The sequence below is a fragment of the Vanacampus margaritifer genome, chromosome 2, assembly GCF_051991255.1.
Source record: "Vanacampus margaritifer isolate UIUO_Vmar chromosome 2, RoL_Vmar_1.0, whole genome shotgun sequence".
NCBI lineage: Eukaryota > Metazoa > Chordata > Actinopteri > Syngnathiformes > Syngnathidae > Vanacampus > Vanacampus margaritifer.
Window position 1 is genome coordinate 37,598,466 of NC_135433.1, and position 21,381 is coordinate 37,619,846.

Sequence of the window (21,381 nt, forward strand, 5' to 3'; positions counted from 1 at the left end):
AAATGTTTGTTTCAAGCTTAGATAGGTAGACAGACAGACAGACGGGCAGGCAGACAGGCAGGCAGGCAGACAGACAGACAGACCCTCTTGAAAATCTACTACTGTCGTGCCGCTTGTGAGCAAACAAACCTTTTCAAAACGTGTCGCTTTGTATTTCTCTTTGCCCTCTGATGTGGCGTCAGAGGTCCTCTGGGTATCCTTCTGTGCTACAATGTCAAATTAAAACGTTACATCAAAAACATACTTGTAGGCCATAATATAACCCTGACTGATGTGGCCAAGGAGTGTGTATTACAGTTTTTTTCAGTCACTTTGGTACATTTCTCAGGTCAGAATTGAAGTGGCGGTGCAAAATAAAACAGACATTGCGAAAGGTACAGGACAGGTGCACGTTTGTTTTTGTTTATTTTTTTAAATAAATTTACTCAAAGCAGTTCTGTACCCAAGCATATGTTGTACGAATAGAAAAGATTTTGACACATACTGTAATTATAGTTTTCTGTGAGAGTGGGTACGGTTTATTTTTATAGTCTTTAGAACAATGTGTGGCCATTGTCATAGTGTAACACGTTTGTAAATGTGTTTTTTTTTTTATTTACTTGCAATTGACTTATATTTGTGAATTATTACTTTTGGTTTTGTATTTATTTTAGTTTTACATGCTGAAGTGTTTTGTGTACTGCGCATGTCATGAGCGCAGAGAGAGGAGAGAGGTGTAACTGAGCGAGCCTCGTACGAGAAGAGAGTTAAAGGCACTGTCCAACGTTTTGACAATCTACACCTCTTGGCTTATGTTAATGTGTGGTTAGTGATTTTGTCCTCAACCCCGACCCACCCAGGCTGTATTTTGCAATTTTGTGTTTCTTTTGCCAGCAGCGGGACGTTCAGAGTGTACAGACAGTTGTTTACTCTCCAGACAATCGCAGAGTGGGGGGTGTCGGGGGCTGGGGGGGGGTGTCAATGTAGGCAGACTGTAGGCAGACGGGATGTTGAGTTGAGTGACTCGAGTGAAAAAAATAAAGTATACCACAACAAAAGTGCAGCGGATAATGCACGGTCGAAAACGAGAGTAAATCTTGGCATTTACCCGCTTCCGAGCTCTGAAAGAGCGGCTTGGACTGAAAAGCGATGCAGAGTTGGCCTGCTTGCTATTCGACAGGTAAGTACCAGACAGAAAAGAAAATGTTAGCTTGCTGATTTAGCGACATGCTAGGTTAAGTTACATTGACAAGGGTAACTCAGCAATATAGAACAAGGGTTGAACTTTTTTTTTATATCCTTATATTTACACCTGGCAATAAGTGAAGCTAAGCCAAAAAGCTGTAGCAACCTTTGGGGGTGGGTTGCGGGTTGGGTAGTTTCCGACGCTCTGGACGGGCCGTGAAGGCTCTGTTTTTTTGGGAAGCTATGCGTGCTATTGGCTGTTTTGTTCTTGAAAACTGTTGTTAGCTCCACACTTGTCCTGATTATTTCACCATCCTTACAAGGCGAATGTCGTTTTGAACTATTATCCCTGTCGGTTATCACGGATCAGCAATGTGACCATTTGCAAGATACCTCGTCACTCACTCATGCAGGTTTAAAACGTATAGGATCAAAAGGTACTTACTTTAAAATTCATCAAAAACCTAAGATTTTTTTTCATGTATCATTTTACGAACGCGCAATTGATATGAAGGTATTTTGTTCTCGTGTAGTTGCCGTAGTTAGCGATTCAAGATGGCCGATCTTCCACGCATGCGCGTAACAGATCGTGCAGGCGTCACAGATATAGCGCCTTGACACTCCATACTCGTCGCTTTTGGTCACACGGAAGATGACCCGGAATTACATTGTTTTTTTTTTAAAAAGCAACCTCTCACATAAAAAACTTTTGCGTTATTTCACAAATATTACGAGGGAATGCAAAAATATTTTTACCCCTACCATGTCACCTTAGGGGCTCCGTAGGATTCTGCATCACGCAGCATTTTATTGTACACTACACTCTCAGAAAAAAAGGGTAATGTAAGGGTCAATTTTTGTTCTCTAAGGTAGAGATTTTAGTGATTTTGCAATAATTTTCACGTGACAGATGCATTAACACTCCATTTTGTTTGGTTGGTATATGAAACTCCATCTCTACTGTATGCCAACGTCAACCTCTGAAAATATAAAAGATGATCGCACCAATAATTTGTATTTTATAGACATTAAATGAATGAGCGAATGACGTAGTCGTCGACCTCTCCATTCACTACAGCTTAATGGCACTAAATGAGGAAAACGCTTTTGGACCTCCTCAGTCCAATCTCGCTTTCTGATGTCATCTTTCTCGCAACTGTTACAATATTGCCGTGTTCTTGGCGCAAATCCATTGCCTTGTGTGGTAAATCAGGCACAAAATTGTTCCCAGCTGTCAAACTTTGTGGGCGTGTTTGCGCTGGTATATCATCAGAGCAATATCCTTAGTGAATAGGACGTTAACAGGGCGCAAGCTGCGGGTGCAGATGTGGAGCAATTCTTAGTGGATTTGGTCCTGAGTTTGCAGTGTTAAATGGACATACCATCTCACACAGCACTGCATAGCACAAAGAAAACACAACTAATCAAAAAAATAGAAACGTAAACATGGCACATTCTCCTTGGGGAAAAATGTAAATGCATTCCTACTTCCTTTGAGCCACAAATTCTCATCCACATCACAATTTTCTTCACCTGTGATGAGCTATTTCAGAAAACTGGTTGATCATTGGTTGATGTAACATATCATGACCACTTGTTTCTCCATTTTGCATGTAAAGATGTATACGATTAACTAATGCCAACATCTTGTGGGGTGTGAGACAACCCTTTCTAATAGATTTTTAATCAGCAATTGATAATGTCAAAAACAGCAGAGAATTGTATATAATCATTTGCATGGATTTGCCAAAGCATTAGCAACTTGTTCCAAGAAAGGAGAAACCGCTTTTTTGATCTGCACAATAATGTCAAAACTAGACAAGTAGTTTTGAGAAATTCAAATCTGATCTGAGAAATGTACCAAAGCGAAAACTGTAAATTCCACTGCATTGGATTTACTGTACAATCATTTGGGAACGGGAAACAGATGTACACGTACCAGAGCTGAGTCCGTCTGTGGTCATCTTGGTTTGCTTGGACTTATAAATGGCATTGAACACTCTGCCCAACTCGTTCACTGCTTCCTTCACGTGATAGCACTTGAGGTCTAGTGTTGTGACCCCCTTATGACACATACTCTAAAAAAGAAATTCATTGATGTTTTACAAGACGCTTTACAAGAATTGTTAATGCAGCAGTATTCGCTAAGGTGGCCTTTTACCTGAGTGAGGTGAATAAGCGGCTCAATTGCAGTGGCACGATCTTCAGGCAGCTCAATGAGAACAGTCTCTGAGATCTCTTTAAGGTAATCGTCAATATGAAACTTACATATGTTTTGTACCTGGAAAAAGTGGATATATGACTTGAGGTCGCCAACCTAAAAGCCTAAGACTGACTTGAAAGCCTACTTTTACACCGTAACCTAAAATCCTACTTTGAAACCCTGACACTGGCTTGAAACCATACAAGAATATCAATCTTATCTTTTTTTCCAGATTAAGAGACAATGAAGTTTGTGATGCTGAGGAACGACTGCTACTCAGAGATCCAAATTTGAAATGGTGGTACAGTACATACCTTAGTCAAGATTGTCGTGAGTTCACACAAGGCATTGTCAATATTTATAAAATATTTGTCCAGAAGCAGCGATGACCACATTACCATCACTGACCCATAGCGAAGCAGGGAATCCATCTTGTAATTGACCACAAACACACATTGTGACTCATGAGCATCTCTCCAAGCACAGCAAAATTGTGTGTGTGTGTGTGTGTGTGTGTTTTTTCTTCTTCTCGGGCAATTCTGGGTCTATTGCACACAGAAGAGCTTACTTGTGTGGTCTTTGATGTCATCATGTTGTTAAAGTCCGCTGGTATGTTGTCACAAGTTTGCTTGTAATCCATCAAAATGGTCTGCAGGGGAGACACACAAGGACATCGTTAGGTTGTTTTCAATGTACAGCGAGGACAGCAAATGATGAAAACTAAAACTTACATGAAGACGATGGTGATAGGTCTTCAACTGACCCTCTACCTTGAGGAAATGCAATGCCTGCTTGGGAACATCCAGACCCATCTTCACCAAACTGCTGGCCTCCTGAATGGCTTCACTTATTTTGGGATCAAAGTTGACCAGGTACTTTCCCGTTACAGTGCAGCGAATCAAAAGTGTTGTATTCAAGGCTGTAGAGATACAAAATGCAGAATTTTAACCAACGTATTGTGTGCCACGACATATTTGTTCTTTGAGTCTGTTGTCTCTAGCCCCTTTCATGCAGCCTTTCCAGGAAATTGGAGACATGCATTTTTTCGCCCGTGCTTTTCACAAAAAAACTCAGAGGTGGCAGTCTCCTGTCCATGTGTGCACATTAGGGCTTGCCTTGAACAGACTAGATGACTAGTCGCTTAAGCGACTTGAGCACTCCGCAAATAATGGTTATAGTTAGGGGTTGACAAAAGCAGCGATGAAAGGGTACAATTTAACAGACAAACAGAATTCTTAGCTGTCAGCGAATTCACCAAACACCCTCCTGTAATAGTAAAAAGACAGACAATATACTGCTTGATCTAAACATGCAGGATAGGGGCCCTCAAGGACCAGAGTTGGTGACACCTGCCGCACAAAGTATCTTATATGGCTGTCAATATCAAAACTTTTTAGAATCGACTATCCTATGGACTATTAAATACATACCGATGGGCGATATATAGAAAAGGAAGGGCATTTGGTGTAAAAACTGTGCCATATCTATCATCTCTGTGGCGACCCATCCATCCTCTGTTCCTCATTGTGGTCGTGGGTGCCGGGTGGGCTTGGAGTCATTCCAAACAGACGTAACTTGCCTGCAGTATCAACTTTCTGCCAACCAGGGGTGCTAATAAACTGTGAATAGGTCTTGAGTAGTTTAGCTGGAATGGACGTTTATCTAGACTGGAAACGTCTGTGTGGTTGAAGTACACACTATCAGTGAAGCAAAAAAAAATGTGTCCACCTATTTTCCGGTAGAGTGGCCTGTGTGAAAGGGGGTACATAGGTGCCTAGTGCGTACAATCCTTTATTGGAGGCCACCGAAAATTACAAAGTCGACTTCAACAACCATTCATTATTGGTACCTTTACCTTACACACGCAACATAAATCTAGGGGAAATAAGGTTTAGGTGGGCAGTGGGAAAGGGTCTACACAGGTGGTGTTCCACTTCTGCTACTACTTTGGCGATCGGCAAATTCACTGGTCAAATTGAACCTAGCACTCATATCTTACACAGCGGCATTAAGTCTCTGATAAGCCTTACAGGGAATTGGAAAACTACTTGAGTCTTGTGAGCTCGCCAATATAGGGCTAAGAAATGAAATGAGAGATAAGGGGTGGTAATTATTTGGATTGGGATTAAGTCTGAAGGCGGAGAGTTCACAGCTCAACTTCACCCTTACATCCTATACCCTATACCGGTACCTTTTACACAGCACAGTGAAAAGGAAAACAGCCATCTTAAATGTCCACTAGGAAAAGTGCTACCATTTTCCCATTCGCTTCCCTTATGACACAATTGTCAAAGAACAAACCAAAATCCAGCTTTGACACTTCCGCCGTCCAAGCTTTGTGGTTGTCCGACTCGAAGCGTTGCAACACAGCTGTAGTCTGATTGTATAGTTTAACCACAGCGCGTCCCTCAGGGGTGCTCAAGATGTCAGAGTTTTCCTGTAAGGAGAGAAAATTAAATAAACCCATCCTAGTAGAGGCAGGATTTTAGAATGAATAGCTCTTGAATTGGAGCTCATTCCATCTTACACGTATGTACGATATGGGCTCGTGTATTTTTTTGTAGAGATGCCGGGCCCAGCGAAGCCTCCCAGAGACAGGTGGCATATTTCGACCCAATGGTGGGTCCTCGTTTTGCTTCTCAAAGATCTGCAACAAAATTAACAAACACATGATATAAGCATGACATCAATAGAGCAATGATTTTGTACAGTACACTACCTTTGACACTGCCTCCACTTCTGAGACGTAGAGCTGAAGAATAGAACCCAAAGCAGCGGGCATTTCTGCCTTTAGACAGGGAATGTTTAGTTTCTGAAAACTACAAAAAAAAACGAGACATGAAAAAAATTGTGCTTTAAAAAAATTATGATAATTAAAAAAAAAACATTGTGTATGGCCTCATTTGGACTCACCGCTGTATTACACCGAGAGCTTGCTGCGATGAGTCGAACCTGGCAAAGCTGGAGTTCATGAACACCTTTAGCTGTTCCTGTAAATGATAGGAATGGAAGAAACAATTTTGTCAAACAGGACCTAATGGCAACCAAACTGTCACCACCTTAAAACTTTTATTTAAACGGGTCATTTTTTTCAGGCAGCGTTTTACCATTCTAAATTGTCAATTCAAGTGTAAAATTTACCATGACGCAAAAACAGTAACATTTACCATATTTTTGTGCTTTCTATACTCATGTTGCTATCTTGCTTTATTTTAGCATGCTATCGGCTGTATGTTAGTATGCAATACCATACCATACCATACTACCATTTTATCAATTTTCATTTGAAATAATAGCACTCAGATTGGCCACGTACCTCTAGGGTGCTTATATGAGCCATGAATGCTTCGTAGTCTGCTTCGAACGCCACCGTCCTCGACGCAAAGACGTCTGCTTGCTTGTTCTTCAGTTCGGTGGAGACTTTGCGGAACTGACCGGCCAGAGCCTCGATGCCCTCAATGTTGGACTTTGCCAGGCACTCGAATGTCTTGAACACTGACATTATTTTGGTGATCTGCAAATGGTATGTGTTAGCTTACTAAATGTTAGCATGTTTGTGTTTTAGCACAGTCTAATATCCCATGAAAAAGTCAGGAAAAGATGTCAAATCCTTTTCAATGCACCTTAGTGTGTTCTGTAATAAGGATGCCACTTTGCTGTATGTTAGAATTACAACTGTTGCCATGTTAGCACCGAGACCACTGGGAAATATGTAACATTTTCTAAACTCAGGTTGCTGTCGTGCTATATATTACCTACTAACTGTTAGCACGTTATCAATTCTCGTTTAAAACAGTTCCAGACAACAGGGAAAGATCTCAAATCTTTTTTTATCGAATTTACCAGTGTCTGTAGGCTACTCACTTCGCTATTTGTTGTACGTTAGCATACCAAATGTGAGCATGTTAGCATTTTATCAATTCCCATTTGTAATTTGAATACAGTACAGGGCCATGTAAATGTATATCTAATGTACTGCGTGTAAGTCTATAGATATTTGTTTATGGATTTGCTAAGGTGTCTTCTATATACTGTATGTGGATAAAAATCAGATAAAACTTACATGTTCAAGGCGCTTGCAGAAGACCTCAAACTTCCGCAACACGTGCATCTCCGAAAACCCAAAGGGCCTCTGTCCTGGCATTTCCTTGGCTTTTTCCTGTGTTTTCTCCAAGCAAGACTCATACTCACGATACAAACCAAGGCACTCCTTTTAAAACATCAATTTAGACGAAAAAAAAAACAAAAAACAAGTGAAATGTTTACTGCATATCGGATGCAACATAATTGGCATGGTTGTCTTCCTTACCTGTATTTTCATCACAACACTTCTACAATCTTGGTCCCATATTGCTTTGCCGTTGTTGGCAATGTATCGCCTGCATGCTATGATCATCTGATTTGTGACCTGATTGTATATCATATTGGATTAATGTATTGCAATTGCACTCTTTGTGTGTATAGTCCAATTGGATTCACGCACTTTGATGAAGATGGACGATATCTTTTGACTGGTATGGTAGTACCGTGAAACCGTGTGGATCATCTGAACCGCGTTAATGATGTTCTGCACGCTTTTCACAATGGTGGCCTGACAGGTACAAAATCAAATCATCTTACAATGACCTTTCCCAAAGCACCTAATCATGAAAATAAATGAAAGTACATACCGGGTCGCTGGTATAAAGAGGTTGGCATACTTTCTCTAGCGTGTCCAGGAACTTGACATTGTCCCTGGCCTCGTTGTAATTGTCTGTCACCCTACACTCCAGCATGGGCCACGTCTAAACAAGACAACATGATGTGAAGCACTCAAAAAAAACAATTCCATAAACTTGTCCCAGCTCCACATTGTCCTCCTTCTAGTGTGGATATTTTAAGAATATCTTATTTAGTTATTCAGTACTGTATTATTTTAATAATTGTCTATTTTTTACAGTACAAACAGCATTTCGTTACAGCTGTCGTTAAAGTGCTGTAGAAATAAAGTTGAGTGGAGTATTGGCTGGCACCATCCAGCAGTCGTATGTCAAATTTTTGCTCGCATGGCATGTACTGTAATTTTAATAACTCATAAGTAGGGTAATTTGTAATTAATAAATTATTATTGTTATTTCAATATTGCCATCAAATGTAAATTTATATATCAAAGGGTAGGTGTTCTTCCAAGTACACATAATGTTATGGTAAACATTCCTACAAAAATAGAATAAAGTGAAATATTGCTAAAATCTGTATATTTCAAACAGATGGGGACGTAATAATTATTCTCATTTTTAATAAAAACAAAATACCGACAATAAAATAAAGAAAAAATATTTGTATCAAATCTTTTGATTATTTTTTGTTTAAATTTAAAAAATAAAAAACTTCGATTGAACTGTAACCAATGATTGTGGGGTCAAATGAAAATCAAACCGCTGTTCTTCCAAAGCATGATCCATTTAAATTTAAACATGGAATATTCCACTTTATGCTTATATATCCTTGTTGATCTTATCCAGTTGGTATTTTTTGTGTTTGGTATTATATTTGCTCCCTTGGATCTGCTCTAACTATTAAGAGTCACAAAGCTGAGGGTAATGGAAACACACTTTATGATTCTTGGTGGGGCTTTGCACTTGCCGTGCTTTTGTGAAGTATTTCTACTATCACAGCTGATAGTACATCCGTAAAAGGCAAACATGTTTCCCTTTAGAAGAGCAATGTTTCTGACCTGTTGTACAATGATCACTGTGGCCAAGGGAGTGTCCATACCTTCAGTGCTTTGGAACGGTTAATTCTGAGCACGTTTAAAACTGCCTTGCACTTTGCACCGTTGATGTGACTGAGGATGGAGTTGAACTTCAAGAATGCCTGCCTCCAGTAATCTAGCTCGCTCAGCGGCCCTTCAGTCACGAGACCTTGCTTCAGTGCTTGAGTCTCCAGCAGGACCTACCCGGTCATCACAGACAAAGTGGACGGTGTTTTCTACACTGAGACCCGCTCTATGCCTTATCGTAAAAAAATTCTTGACACCATACCTTGTCAATTTGCTTATACCACTGTATCAGGATATCCTCCAGCTGTTTAACCATGTCATTGTCGGCTGCTGCTAACGTCATATCTTGAATGGTTGTCAGTTTATTGAAATCAACGTTCTTGGCTTCTGCTAGTTTAACATTCTGATAGCTCAACTGGATCACTGGGGTAGAAACGAGACAAAAAAACAGCAAATAAGTCATTTAGGACTATTTTAATCATACCACTGGGCAGGAACCTTATAGGGCTGCTCAGATCGATCGTTTTGTCAAGATCGCCCCGATTTCCGAAATTTTTTGAAGGTCAGTGGTCAGGGGTATGAAAGTCAGCCACTATCATGCTGTGAGATGACTAATAGGATATTAATTTTTATTGGTAAAGAACTGCTCATGTGCCGTTAAAACCCATTTATGTTTTGTATTGTTCAATGATTTACAATAAAACAAGAACAAAACATTGAAAGTGTATGCTGTTGGTTATGAAAAAAAACGGTGATCGACTGGTCAGACTTTAAAGATTGAGGATCGGCCAAAATGTTGTGATCGGTGAACCCTTAGAACCTTACCGTCTAAGCCCGTCACACAGTGCTTGAAGATGTGCTCGAAGTTTGGCTTAATCTTGGCTCTGTGCGTGGACTTGTCAACTTTTAGCAGTGCTTGGAAACTGGGCAGAAGGTTGTTGAAGCTATTCTTGATGGCTTTATAGAAGCCTTCCCGGGCATCAAACATGGAAAAAAAGACCTCCTGAAAAGCAGAAGTAATGTAGAAAAATAATTTGCTACCCAAGTGAATGACATCATGTGAAAAGTAGCTAGATCAGGCAGCAACATTGTATGTGACGATGATTATTAATTGAGATGTAATTTTTTTGCTTACTACAGTGCTGCTATTTTTGCTATCGTTCACATTTACATCTACATAAAAAGTATGTATACCATAGTATAGTATCTACAGTCTATACATGATGTACTTATATTTACTGTAATTATCAGTCCATGCTAATAAGCATACATGTATTTTTTCACATAAAATGCTGCTGACCATTCTTGCTGCTGTTCACATTCACATCTGCTCATATAATATTTACAGTATACAGTACTGTAGTATTGTTTATATTATTTATTGTTGAAGAGTTGCCAACCCATACATAGACTATTAATGCATTATGTTTATAATAATAATAATAATAAATTATATTTATAGGCGCCTTTCTAGACACTTAAAGACACCGTACAATTTTTAAAACAATTTAATTAAAAGCACTGTTAAAAAAAAAGGATGGGGGGTTGGGCTGGTGGCAGTGTAAAGTGGCAGTAAGTTGGGTGGGCAGTTTTAAACAAGTGTGTTTTGAGTTGTGATTTAAATTGTGGGAAAGAATCTATGTTTCTGAGTTGTGGCGGTAATGAGTTCCATAGGCGGGTAGCACAGCGGCTGAATGCTCTGCTCCCCATGGTGGTGAGACAAGCGGGGCGGAGAGACAGGTGAATGGAGGAAGATGATCTAGGTGTGCGGGAAGGAGTGTGCACTTGCAGAAGATCGGATAGGTACGGGAGGGGAAGTTATGGATGGCCTTGAATGCTAACAGAAAGATTTTGAATTGAATGTGAGACTGAAGCAGGAGCCAGTGGAGCTGGTGGAGGACAGGGGTGATGTGTTGGGTGGAGGGAGTTTGAGTTATGATGCGGGCAGCTGAATTCTGGACCAACTGAAATTTATGGAGATATTTGAGAGGGAGGCCGAAAAGGAGAGAATTACAGTAATCAAGACGGGAGGTGACAAGAGTGTGGACCAGGATGGCAGCAGTGTGGGGGGTCAGGGAGGGGCGCAGACGGTTGATATTACGTAAAGTAGTATGCAGACAGGGTAATGTTGCTGATATGGGATTGGAAGGAAAGTGTACTGTCAAGGGTGACTCCCAGACTTTTCACTTAGGTGGAAGGTTAAACAGTGGTGAAAAGCTGTTTTTTTTTTTTTGAGAGAGAGTGGTCTTGGTGCCGATGAGAAGAAATTCAGTTTTGCTACTGTTAAGTTGCAGAGAGTTTTAAGTAAACCAAGTTTTTATTTCAGAGATGCAGTCTATGGGAGAGGTGGGTGGTAGGGTGGATGAGGGTTTGATGTAAAGGTATCATACGCATCACAATGGAATTGGATATTAAATCTACAGAAGATATTGCCATGGGGAAGAAGGTAGATGATGAAAAGGAGGAGCCCCAGGACAGATACTTGGGGCACACCTGAGGTAACAGAGGAGGGGACGGATTGAAAGGACTTGAGTTGAATGAACTAAGTGCGGCAGGAGAGGTAGGATGAAAACCAGTTAAACGGTGTGTGGGTGATGCCATTGGAAGAGAGTCTGTTGAGGAGGATGGTGTGACTGATTGTGTCGAAGGCCACACTCAGGTCGAGGAGGATGAGAATAGTGAGAAGTCCAGAATGAGCTGCCATGAGGAGGTCATCTGTGATTTTGATAAGGGCTATTTTAGTGCTATGAAGTGGGCGGAAACCAGACTGGAACTGTTCATACAGATGGTTGTGGGATAGGTTAGAATGGAGTTGAGCAGCAACTGATTTTTCAAGGATTTGGGATATGAAGGGAAGGTTGGAGATAGGATGGAAGTTGTTGAAGTTGGAGGAGTCGGCACGTTGTTTTTTTTTTTTTCAAAATTGGAGTGACAGACGCAGTTTTGAGCGATTTTGGAACAATTCCAGTGGTGAGGAAGGAGGGAATAATGGCAGAAATAAGTGGTATAAGGAAGGGGAGGCAAGCTTTGATAAGTTATTTGGAACATAGAACCATGCTAACTACTCTTGCTGCTGTTCACATCTTGTATATATAGTATGCAGAGTTGTGCTGTATTTTTTCATAAAGAATATTTAATTTGTGTATCTTGTTGAATACTTTATCCTGTGCCTCTAACTATTCTTGGTGCTGTTTACTTTCACTTCTCTATCCTGTAAATATTATACACCAATGGAAGGCCAGTATGTACTAACACGACTCAACCCACTTCCTAATATTTATCTATCAGGTAACAATTACAGAGACCATCCATATCATATGAAAACTCAATATAATGAGTCGGCATGCATCATCTGGAGTGGTTCAGAATCAGTCCATCTGGCATCTATCTATCCATCCATTTTCCGAAACGCTTATCCACACAATGGTTGCAGGCATGCTGGAACCTACCTACCCCAGCTGTCAATGGGCGGGAGGCGGGGTACACCCTAAACCGGTCACCACCCAATCGCAGGGCACACATTGACGAACAACCATTCGCACCTACAATCACACCTACGGACAATTCAGAGTGGTCAAATGGCCCTGCATGCATGTTTAGAATGTGGGAGGAAACATGCAAACTCCACACAGGAAGGCCGGAGCCGGAATCGAACCCTGCACTTCAGAACTGTGAGGCGGACGTGCTAATCAGTGCTCCACCGTGCCGCCCGTTCAAAATCAATATTAATTTTTGATGACAAAAACCTACATTTTATTAAAACACACCATACCTCTGAGATGCTGATTATCAAATGTATTAACCGTGTGCAGACCGCTACAGTTATTTTTGTATAGTTCCCAATCCATATTGATAGACTATAAAAGCATGAATAGTGTATGGCTTCTTACAATGCTACTGATTGTGAACTGCTGTTCACAATCACATATGTATGAACAGTATAATATGAAAAGCATTTAATTCACAGACACACACTCACATGCATGTATAGTTTTTGGTTACATACAATGCTGAATATTATTGCTGCCGTTCGCATCTGTATTTATAGACTATGCTAAATGCAAAGTTTAGTATTCTACTTATATGTTATTTATTTTGGGTAGTTGTGAATCCATGCCTTTTAAATATTCATTGATACTTGCATAGCTGTTTTCTCCATATAATGCTGCTGATTATTTATTTTGCGGCTGTTCCCATTCACATCCACATAAAAAAGTATTCAATATTTATATGCAGTTCAACTTACAGTACTGCTTTCACTGCCCTACGTTGTAAACAGATACTACTGCTTTCGCTGCCCTATGTTGTAAAGAGATCATTTTGGATTCCGTCCTACCTGGTGTATGCTGTCTGGAGTCACAGCGACATCCACTCGGATCCGAGTGAAGGCGCAATATATGCCCGTCAGGGGCTTCTTTGATAAATCAGCGTGGATAAGTCGCAGTGCCTTCCGAGGCTCAGGAATTGCGCGGCCACACTCTGAGGTTAAATTCCAAATTATTCTAATGAGATGAATGCAAATGAAAAAATGATCATATTTCAAGAATGACACCTACCTGTCCCAGGATGTTTTGCCTCTTGATACACAAAGGCAAGGGTAGAACGTCCGTTTACGGCGAAAAAATCATTAAAAGGCGCCAGCTACATGCAAAGACAGCGAAAAGACATCAATTCATCCGCATCAAGATAAAAATACACTAAACATAGCACAACTATCAAAGTGGTTAGAGTCCAATTCTTCTGTTTGTTGTGTGGAACATATGTTTTCTGTTTTAACAAAAGATAAATTTCAAAGAAAACAATGTCACATTGTTTATGTCACACACTTTTTTTCTGCAATCATAGATTTTTTAAAAATGGTGGACAAAGTACAGTTTTACCGCACGTTATGTTTGGTAAAACTTCCTCAAGTGTTTCCTGTTCTTGAGACCAATAATAGAGGGGAGTGATGTCACATGGTTTGTTGTGACACCTTTTGATTGGGTAGGATCAGTAAGATGTTTAAAAAAAAAAGACAACCCTAGAAAGTATCCGAATTGTTAGGTAATCCACTTACATTGAATTTCATCCTAAAAACCTATATTTTCCTCAGCCTAACGGCTAATGTCCATTTTATTCATTTTTAATTCAGTGGTTCTTTTCTGCCTCTTCTTGCAATCAATACAAGAACATGTGATGCATTTTAATTGAGGAGATAGTTTTTTTTTTGTCAACTGTGCAATGCCAATTTCATGCAATATGTTGGATTTGTATATCCTCACCGGATAGTCCAGAATGAATTGTTCCACTGCTGACGGTGTCAAGCCCAGCCTAAGGGCCAGCATGTTGATCACATAGCGGTGTGCAGGGCCCAAGCGCTCCTTTCGCTCCTTCCTTGCATGCTTGTGATTTTCCTGGAGATAACAACCATCATGTTAAGTACATTTAAGTAACAGTAATGCCCTAAATAAAGTGTGGTGGTCATATTTGCACCATTCGGTACCTGGCTGATCCCTTCTTGAGGCTCCATCATTTAGACCTCTGCAGAGCTGCAACTTTGAAGGTACTCTGTGCTACAGTTTCTTTTTTAATTATAAAACATTATTATTAGCCACTCATCCTTACTACACACATGACATTCAAATTAAGATCAAGACCCAAATGGTTCCCACACAGGGCTGAATCTTTAACACAGTACAGTGCTGTACTGATAATAGAGTTAAGAACACAACAAATATGAACCAAAATAATCAAAACATTTAAAAGCCAATTACATTCTCAACTCCACTCATCTCACCCTAACTTTCTTTATAATGCATTTAAAAAAACAACTGCAGTCCGCAGCTGTAACAATGTGCTACAGTATACATGTACATATCAAACACAATAAGAATATTCTATTGATTTTAATAAAACTATACAAATAAGAGCTCCCTTGCATCATGATGATCAAAATTTTAAAAATAACTGCAAAATACCTTAAAGCGTTTTTACTGACAAAATTGATGACATCTAATTAAGTTCTAACCTGGAGCATGTTGCGTTAGCCTTACGCTAACGATCGGTACGCTATCGCTTCTATGCCCACAAAGCGGAAATGTCTTGTTTTCCAATTAGCGAATTCATGTGAGTAATATCTGCCAGTGTAAGGCAATTGAATTAAATAATAATAATATACGTGTTTTTGTTTCTGCATTCAACCTTGTGTCTCGGAAGACTTCGTCACCGTTCTTGCTACTTACGTCGTGCTTGTTTTTTTTCCTCTTTTTTTTTCTTCTAAAATTGGAATGTGCAAGTTTTGACCGGTACGTTGTATGTGCACGTACTTTTTATTTGTTGTTTCGGAAGGTGTGCGATTGTGTGGCGTGTCTAACATCATAAATCACACTTACGTCATACTTGTGTCGCGCTAAACTAATAACTACGTTTTCTTTCGGTGGTATTACGGTTGTACACAGTACTGTAATCAATCCACATTCTTGTCTATCGTCACTACACTTGGTGCGTTCAAAGACACCGGGAAGTAGGACGTACCTTTTCCACAAGATGAAATCTGTTAGTGTACTCGTCCATCGGCACTTGTTATGAAAGTAAAAAGGCCATTTGAAAAAATAAAATAAAACTATTGATCTGTATTTATTGGCCACACTATAATTCACCATTTATAATAACTATTCTGCGTGTTCAATATGGAAAGTGTTCACCACTATAGCATCTCTTGATAAAATTCCGTGATTTTGTTTTTGTAATACAGTGCTGTAACGGCTTTTTTTGTTCTCGAGCCAAGGGTTGTTTGTTTTTGTTTTTAACTGCCGTGCATGGTGAACTGCGGAAGTGGAAGATTTCCTGCTACCCCAAATTTTTGAACGTAGCATTATGACAGCTCGGCATATGCCCCACTCCTGTTGCTAAATATCTTTTACCTTTGTTATTAAAAAAAAAAAACTACGTTAATTTATGCATGGGTGATGTCACTACACATAGTTTTATAATCGTACACACTTGACTTTTGTAACAAGAGCACAATTAGATTGAGATCGTAATCTGCCAACCTGATTGAACCATGTTGAGAGGTGGGAAGTTGCGACCTCTATCGGTGTAGCATGAGGATATGTCATAAAGAAAGTGCTGATCCTGGGTCAGTCCCCGTAATCAACCTATCGTCATAAAGAAATTGCTGATCCTGGGTCAGTCCCCGGAATCAACCTATCTTTCGTGGTCCACTGTGATTGGTCTAGCCGCGCCTTGTGCTCGTCCTATGGCGTGCGGACATCTGTTAGCTTGAGCGGTCCTGGAAAGACACTCACTTCAGCGCGAAGTCTCTCCGCAAAGATCCCCGAGGACGTCAAGTCTGTCACGAGAGAAAATATGAGCAAAATGCAACTTTTGGCCGCTGTTACGGTGCTTCTAGTGGCATATTGCGTCCAAGCCAAGGTGTACTTTCGGGAAGAGTTCTCGGATGGCGGTAAGGTTGAGGCAAAACCGAAAGTTAATGTCCAGCTAATAAATCGAATGTGGAATTAGCTTATACTGTAGCTCGTATTTGACATATATTTGACAGTGTTCTTCAAACCGATTCAAGCTTACAAAGGTGTTGCCATCCAGTTGGCTAACGAGGCGTCGCCTCTGAAGTGGGCGCAAAGGATTTGATGGTGTATTCTCGTGCAAAGAGTTAAGTCATTAATCTTCCTGATTACATGTGTTGTGTTTGCTGTTTAGATGAATGGAGAAGTCGCTGGGTGGACTCCAAACAGAAATCTGACTACGGCAAATGGAAACTGACGTCTGGAGATTTTTATGGAGACGCCGAGAAAGACAAAGGTGAGGACGATGTCCCTTTGATGTTTTGATTCTGTGTAAAATAATAAAGATTAAAATAAAAAAAAAAAAGGTGCTCTGGTGAGTGACTGTTGACTTTGTGCCTTATCAGTTGTACAAAGAGAAAGCAAAACTTTTTCTTAGACTTTGAGGAAATAAGGTGTAATCAATTAACAAAATGCAATTCTCATGTATCCATAAGTTATTATTGGCTCTGAAGAAAAAAATGTGTTAATAAATGATGTATGTGGGCTTTGTCGTTAAGGGTATTGACCTCATGCACAGTTCAATGACTTGATGAATGCTATGGCGTTCAATGCATCACGAACATTTGTCAATGGTGATCATAGCGACGTATATGATGATGAAAATGTTGACCTTGCGCACCATCCACAATTGATAGCATAGGCCAGAAAGCATAGCAGTTTACCATCTTTGCTGTCTATGGTACCTACAAAGTTGTAACAGGGGCTCACCTGGTCAAATACCAGACGAGTTATGAAGGTGCATGCCCTGGAATTGGCAGATTCAAACCAAAAATGGCTGACTTTCTGTTATCAGATATCCTAGACAGGTGGCTGGTGCTAAATTGCACAGTCGTTTTCCATCTAGTGTGTGGAACATGGTGTCATCAAGACGCGTGATCATTTTGAGGATTTTCCATGGAAAAGGTGGGTGTGAGGGACTATTCACCCCTGCTTTAAAAAGTAAACAAAAAAACATGGCTAGTGATCTAAAGAGGTGCTAGAATAGAAGTATGTTAAATAATTCTTAATATGGATTTTACAAAATAACTTTTATATAGCAATATATTGTATCGTGGTGATCCCAGCTTTCTTGTGATGAAAGGTGAAATATTGTATAAATAATAAATGTAGAAAAACATTGACGCTTTACATTCACAACAGGCAGCATCTTTGTGTAGTGCAGCTTTAATGGTGACTTAGTGATGATTTCCCCATCCCCCTTGACACCGGGTACTCTATGTGCTTAACAACTGCAGCCTGTCACTATTTTAGGCAACAGTCATCTAAAACATTGCTAACCTGTGACCCTATTGTGGAAAAATATTTAAAATAATAATATATTATGAAAACCTTACAGTTTAGCACTTTGTGTGTTATCGTATACTTGTTTTTAGGTCTCCAGACAAGCCAGGATGCACGATTCTACGCCTCCTCAGCCAAATTTGAGCCTTTCAGTAATGAAGACAAGAGTCTGGTCATCCAGTTCACCGTAAAGCACGAGCAGAAGATAGACTGTGGCGGTGGCTACGTCAAGGTCTTCCCGGCGGACTTGGATCAGACTGCCATGCACGGAGAGTCATCATACTACATCATGTTTGGTAAGTCACAGCCATACCAACCCCAGCGCTGAATGGAGTTGCAAGCTTTAGTGATTGTGATCATTTGCTTCACACAGGCCCGGACATTTGTGGCTACAGCACCAAAAAGGTCCATGTCATTTTTAGTTACAAGGGCCAGAATCACCTCATCAAGAAGGAAATCCAGTGCAAGGTAATTTATTAACATATTTAGGAGCTGACTTGCGCCAAAGCCCTAAGAAACAAGATTTCTCATCGAACTCCCCCTTTTAGGACGACGAACTCAGCCACCTGTACACGCTGATCCTAAATCCCGACCAAACCTACGAGGTGAAGATCGACAACAACAAAGTGGAGTCCGGCAGCCTGGAGGAGGACTGGGACTTCCTACCCCCAAAGAAGATCAAGGACCCAGAAGCCAAGAAGCCCGAGGACTGGGATGACCGCGCCAAGATCGACGACCCTGATGACACCAAGCCCGAGGTGAGAAAGAAAAGTATCATTTTAGCATTACCTGTCATACATGTTAAAATACAATTACAAAGTAAAACTAACTACCTTTTGGATTACAGTAAAAATAATGTCTTAATTACCAAGAAGTGGCCAAATTAACTGTTGATGTTGCGATAACTCATCAGGACTGGGACGAGCCTGAAAACATCCCTGACCCTGATGCCAAAAAGCCAGACGACTGGGATGAAGACATGGACGGAGAGTGGGAGCCTCCCATGATCCCCAACCCAGAATACAAGGTAGATGATTAAAACTGACTCCACTGACTTTTTTATTTTCATTTGACAGCTGCCTTATTTGGGATTCAGACACATTGTGGGAAATGAGCAGCTCACAAAAGATTTACTTGGTTGTTAAATTCAACATTTCATTGGTGGCCAGACATTTCATTTCCCACTATTGTCAATTTTCCATATGTCCACATTATGAGACTTTTTGTTTTGCGTACAACTTAATACCCTTTATGTTGCAGGGAGACTGGAAACCCAAGCAGATGGACAATCCCAACTACAAAGGAACCTGGGTGCATCCCGAGATTGACAATCCCGAATATAGCTCTGACTCGAACATCTACAAGTTTGACAACATTGGTGTGATTGGTCTCGACCTGTGGCAGGTAGGATAGACAAGCGTGCTTGTAATGCTAACACATTGTCTCCAAGCTGAAACTCAATTTTGCGCTCAGGTGAAATCCGGCACCATCTTTGACAACTTCCTGATCACGGATGATGTGAAGGAAGCGGAGGACATCGGAAATGAGACGTGGGGCGTCACAAAGGTATTGGGCATATTCTCATGGGAATTCAAATTACGAGATTCTCAACCTAATGTCGTGCATTCGTCTACAGGAACCTGAGCGTAAAATGAAACAGGAACAAGACGACCTGAAACGCAAGGAAGAAGAGGAGAAGAACAAAGAGCAGGACGCACACGCGGATGAGGATGAAGAAGATGATGATGATGAGGAGGATGATGATGAGGATGAGGATGACGCAAAGCCCAAAGATGAGCTCTGAGAAGGTCTGCTTTGCAGAGAGAGAGAAAAACTGTGTACATTCCAGGGATATCGTGGCTGCTGTGCATCCTCACCCTAAAAGAAAAAAAGGCATCAACAAAGGAGCATAAATGGCACTTTGGCCAGTGTCAACATTGCGTCTCCATACTACTGGCGAGACTCACAATTGCAATCATATTTGTCTGAAACTCCATCTTGTGCAACTAAAGAGGTATCACCTGTCACTCATCACATTTGGTTTGGAGAGAATGGTAAACATGACACATTTGTAGCCAATTATATTTAAGCGGTAACATGTCTTTGTTGTGGAAAAACAATTATGTACCACTCAAATCACTGAATTTATCAAGGATACTATTGCAACGTTTCCCATTCACCCACCCTTCCCAGCGCAAATAGAAAATGCCCGAATGCAATGCCTTCAATGATGTGAAATCACTGTCCCGTTCTAGTGCGATCTAAGCTGTCTTGTGAAGCGCCCTTTAAATCCCTAACCTGGTGTGCTGATTTCTTTTGGTTTAAATAAATGATTATACCAAAGTTTTTATTAAACGTTTATAACTTTGTTTGGGTGTTATTTTCTTCAAAATAATTTTGCACTGGTTGTGTCCACGTCTATATCAGAGTAAGAAGCTTAATAGCAGAGGGAATAAAGGACTTTGAATACTGATTGTTTTTTCTTTGTTGCACATTATAACGTCTGCCTGAAAGCATAAGATTCCTGAGATAGAACATAGTCATTTTGGCTAATAATTATTTTCCAGAAATCTACTGTATGTTGAAATAAAATGTTATTGCATATCATACTGTCACATTTAAACAGGAAATGAACACACTATTGTAATATTCATGTTTAACACAATTGTATGAGCCTTTCATATAAAACAAAACAAATCAAGATTTAAATAGGCCGACTGCATAAGTAAATGTTTACACTTACTCTACAGTACAGCCCCTTTTCTCTTATCATTCAAAAGTTATGAGATAACTCTTTAAATCTTACTTACATTTATTTGCACACGTTTAGTCAAACCACCTCAAATCACTACCCAAATACAAAGGCAAAGATGCAAAGCATACCAGTTAGAAATTAAAGTTAATCCAGTTGCATCATAATAGACAAATGAGAATTTAAGCACAAAAATACAACACACAGCCAGATTCTCATTCAAACCACCTCATAAAATTGTCAATTTGCATCAGTTTAGCTCATGGACGATGCAATGTATCTACATAAACACAAAAAAGAAAAAAACATCAAATCGCGTAATGAGATGTTAAAAACGAAAAATCAAAACATTACTGCAGCTTGCAAGAAGTGGCGTCGCGATGTAAACGAATAGCGACAGCTTGTTTCAAATGGACCGCGTCAACTTTGACCCTGACCAAAACGTGGCTGCAGTACCACCGCCAGGGCAGTTGCGGCTCAGGTTCGATTCCTGGTCAGAGAACATTTTCTTTTTCCTTTGACACAACAGATTGATGCGCAAGTTTTTTAGACAGTTGAAATTTAACACCTTATATGTAGCAACACAACAAGGGACACGTATTAAATTTCCTCACTTGTCATTTCCGCGTGTAATGTTTAAAATCCGCCCACTGGT

At 40.2% G+C, this 21,381-nt stretch overlaps 2 protein-coding genes across 3 annotated transcripts in view; one reads left to right on the top strand and one right to left on the bottom strand.

Moving 5' to 3' along the window:
- Positions 1–16,195, bottom strand: part of LOC144043061 (dynein axonemal heavy chain 8-like) — a 58,848-nt gene extending 42,653 nt beyond the window's left edge. Inside the window, exons 1-23 of one of the 2 annotated variants that reach the window (XM_077556296.1) lie at positions 16,160–16,195; positions 14,611–14,689; positions 14,390–14,521; positions 13,685–13,769; positions 13,465–13,607; positions 9,954–10,131; positions 9,391–9,551; positions 9,125–9,301; positions 8,038–8,151; positions 7,851–7,958; positions 7,677–7,775; positions 7,431–7,577; positions 6,684–6,881; positions 6,281–6,357; positions 6,087–6,186; positions 5,895–6,014; positions 5,669–5,804; positions 4,099–4,286; positions 3,936–4,016; positions 3,682–3,798; positions 3,326–3,445; positions 3,104–3,242; positions 130–206 (exon numbers count right to left, since the gene is read on the bottom strand). In XM_077556296.1, the coding sequence (XP_077412422.1) occupies positions 130–206; positions 3,104–3,242; positions 3,326–3,445; positions 3,682–3,798; positions 3,936–4,016; positions 4,099–4,286; positions 5,669–5,804; positions 5,895–6,014; positions 6,087–6,186; positions 6,281–6,357; positions 6,684–6,881; positions 7,431–7,577; positions 7,677–7,775; positions 7,851–7,958; positions 8,038–8,151; positions 9,125–9,301; positions 9,391–9,551; positions 9,954–10,131; positions 13,465–13,607; positions 13,685–13,769; positions 14,390–14,521; positions 14,611–14,640 (2,727 nt within the window). In that variant the 5' untranslated portion in view covers positions 14,641–14,689; positions 16,160–16,195. Of the gene's footprint in view, positions 1–129; positions 207–3,103; positions 3,243–3,325; positions 3,446–3,681; positions 3,799–3,935; positions 4,017–4,098; positions 4,287–5,668; positions 5,805–5,894; positions 6,015–6,086; positions 6,187–6,280; positions 6,358–6,683; positions 6,882–7,430; positions 7,578–7,676; positions 7,776–7,850; positions 7,959–8,037; positions 8,152–9,124; positions 9,302–9,390; positions 9,552–9,953; positions 10,132–13,464; positions 13,608–13,684; positions 13,770–14,389; positions 14,522–14,610; positions 14,690–15,499; positions 15,607–16,159 lie in introns of those variants that run through there. The other variant, XM_077556297.1, reaches the window with a different exon arrangement.
- A 183-nt stretch (positions 16,196–16,378) lies between these two features.
- On the top strand, positions 16,379–20,447 carry calr3b (calreticulin 3b). The gene is made up of 9 exons (XM_077556298.1): positions 16,379–16,572; positions 16,827–16,928; positions 18,067–18,270; positions 18,348–18,442; positions 18,523–18,732; positions 18,888–19,001; positions 19,235–19,378; positions 19,448–19,540; positions 19,611–20,447. The coding sequence occupies exons 1-9, from the start codon at positions 16,476–16,478 to the stop codon at positions 19,776–19,778; spliced, it is 1,227 nt and encodes a 408-aa protein (XP_077412424.1). The 5' UTR covers positions 16,379–16,475; the 3' UTR covers positions 19,779–20,447.
- Positions 20,448–21,381: the final 934 nt, after the last annotated feature.

Bases quoted from the DNA above. Each gene is read 5' to 3' on its own strand.
- calr3b (XM_077556298.1), top strand. From the start codon at position 16,476: ATGAGCAAAATGCAACTTTTGGCCGCTGTTACGGTGCTTCTAGTGGCA. The intron at 18,443-18,522 runs GTAATTTATTAA...TCCCCCTTTTAG, and splicing joins AGAAGGAAATCCAGTGCAAG to GACGACGAACTCAGCCACCT. The intron at 19,002-19,234 runs GTAGATGATTAA...TTTATGTTGCAG, and splicing joins TCCCCAACCCAGAATACAAG to GGAGACTGGAAACCCAAGCA.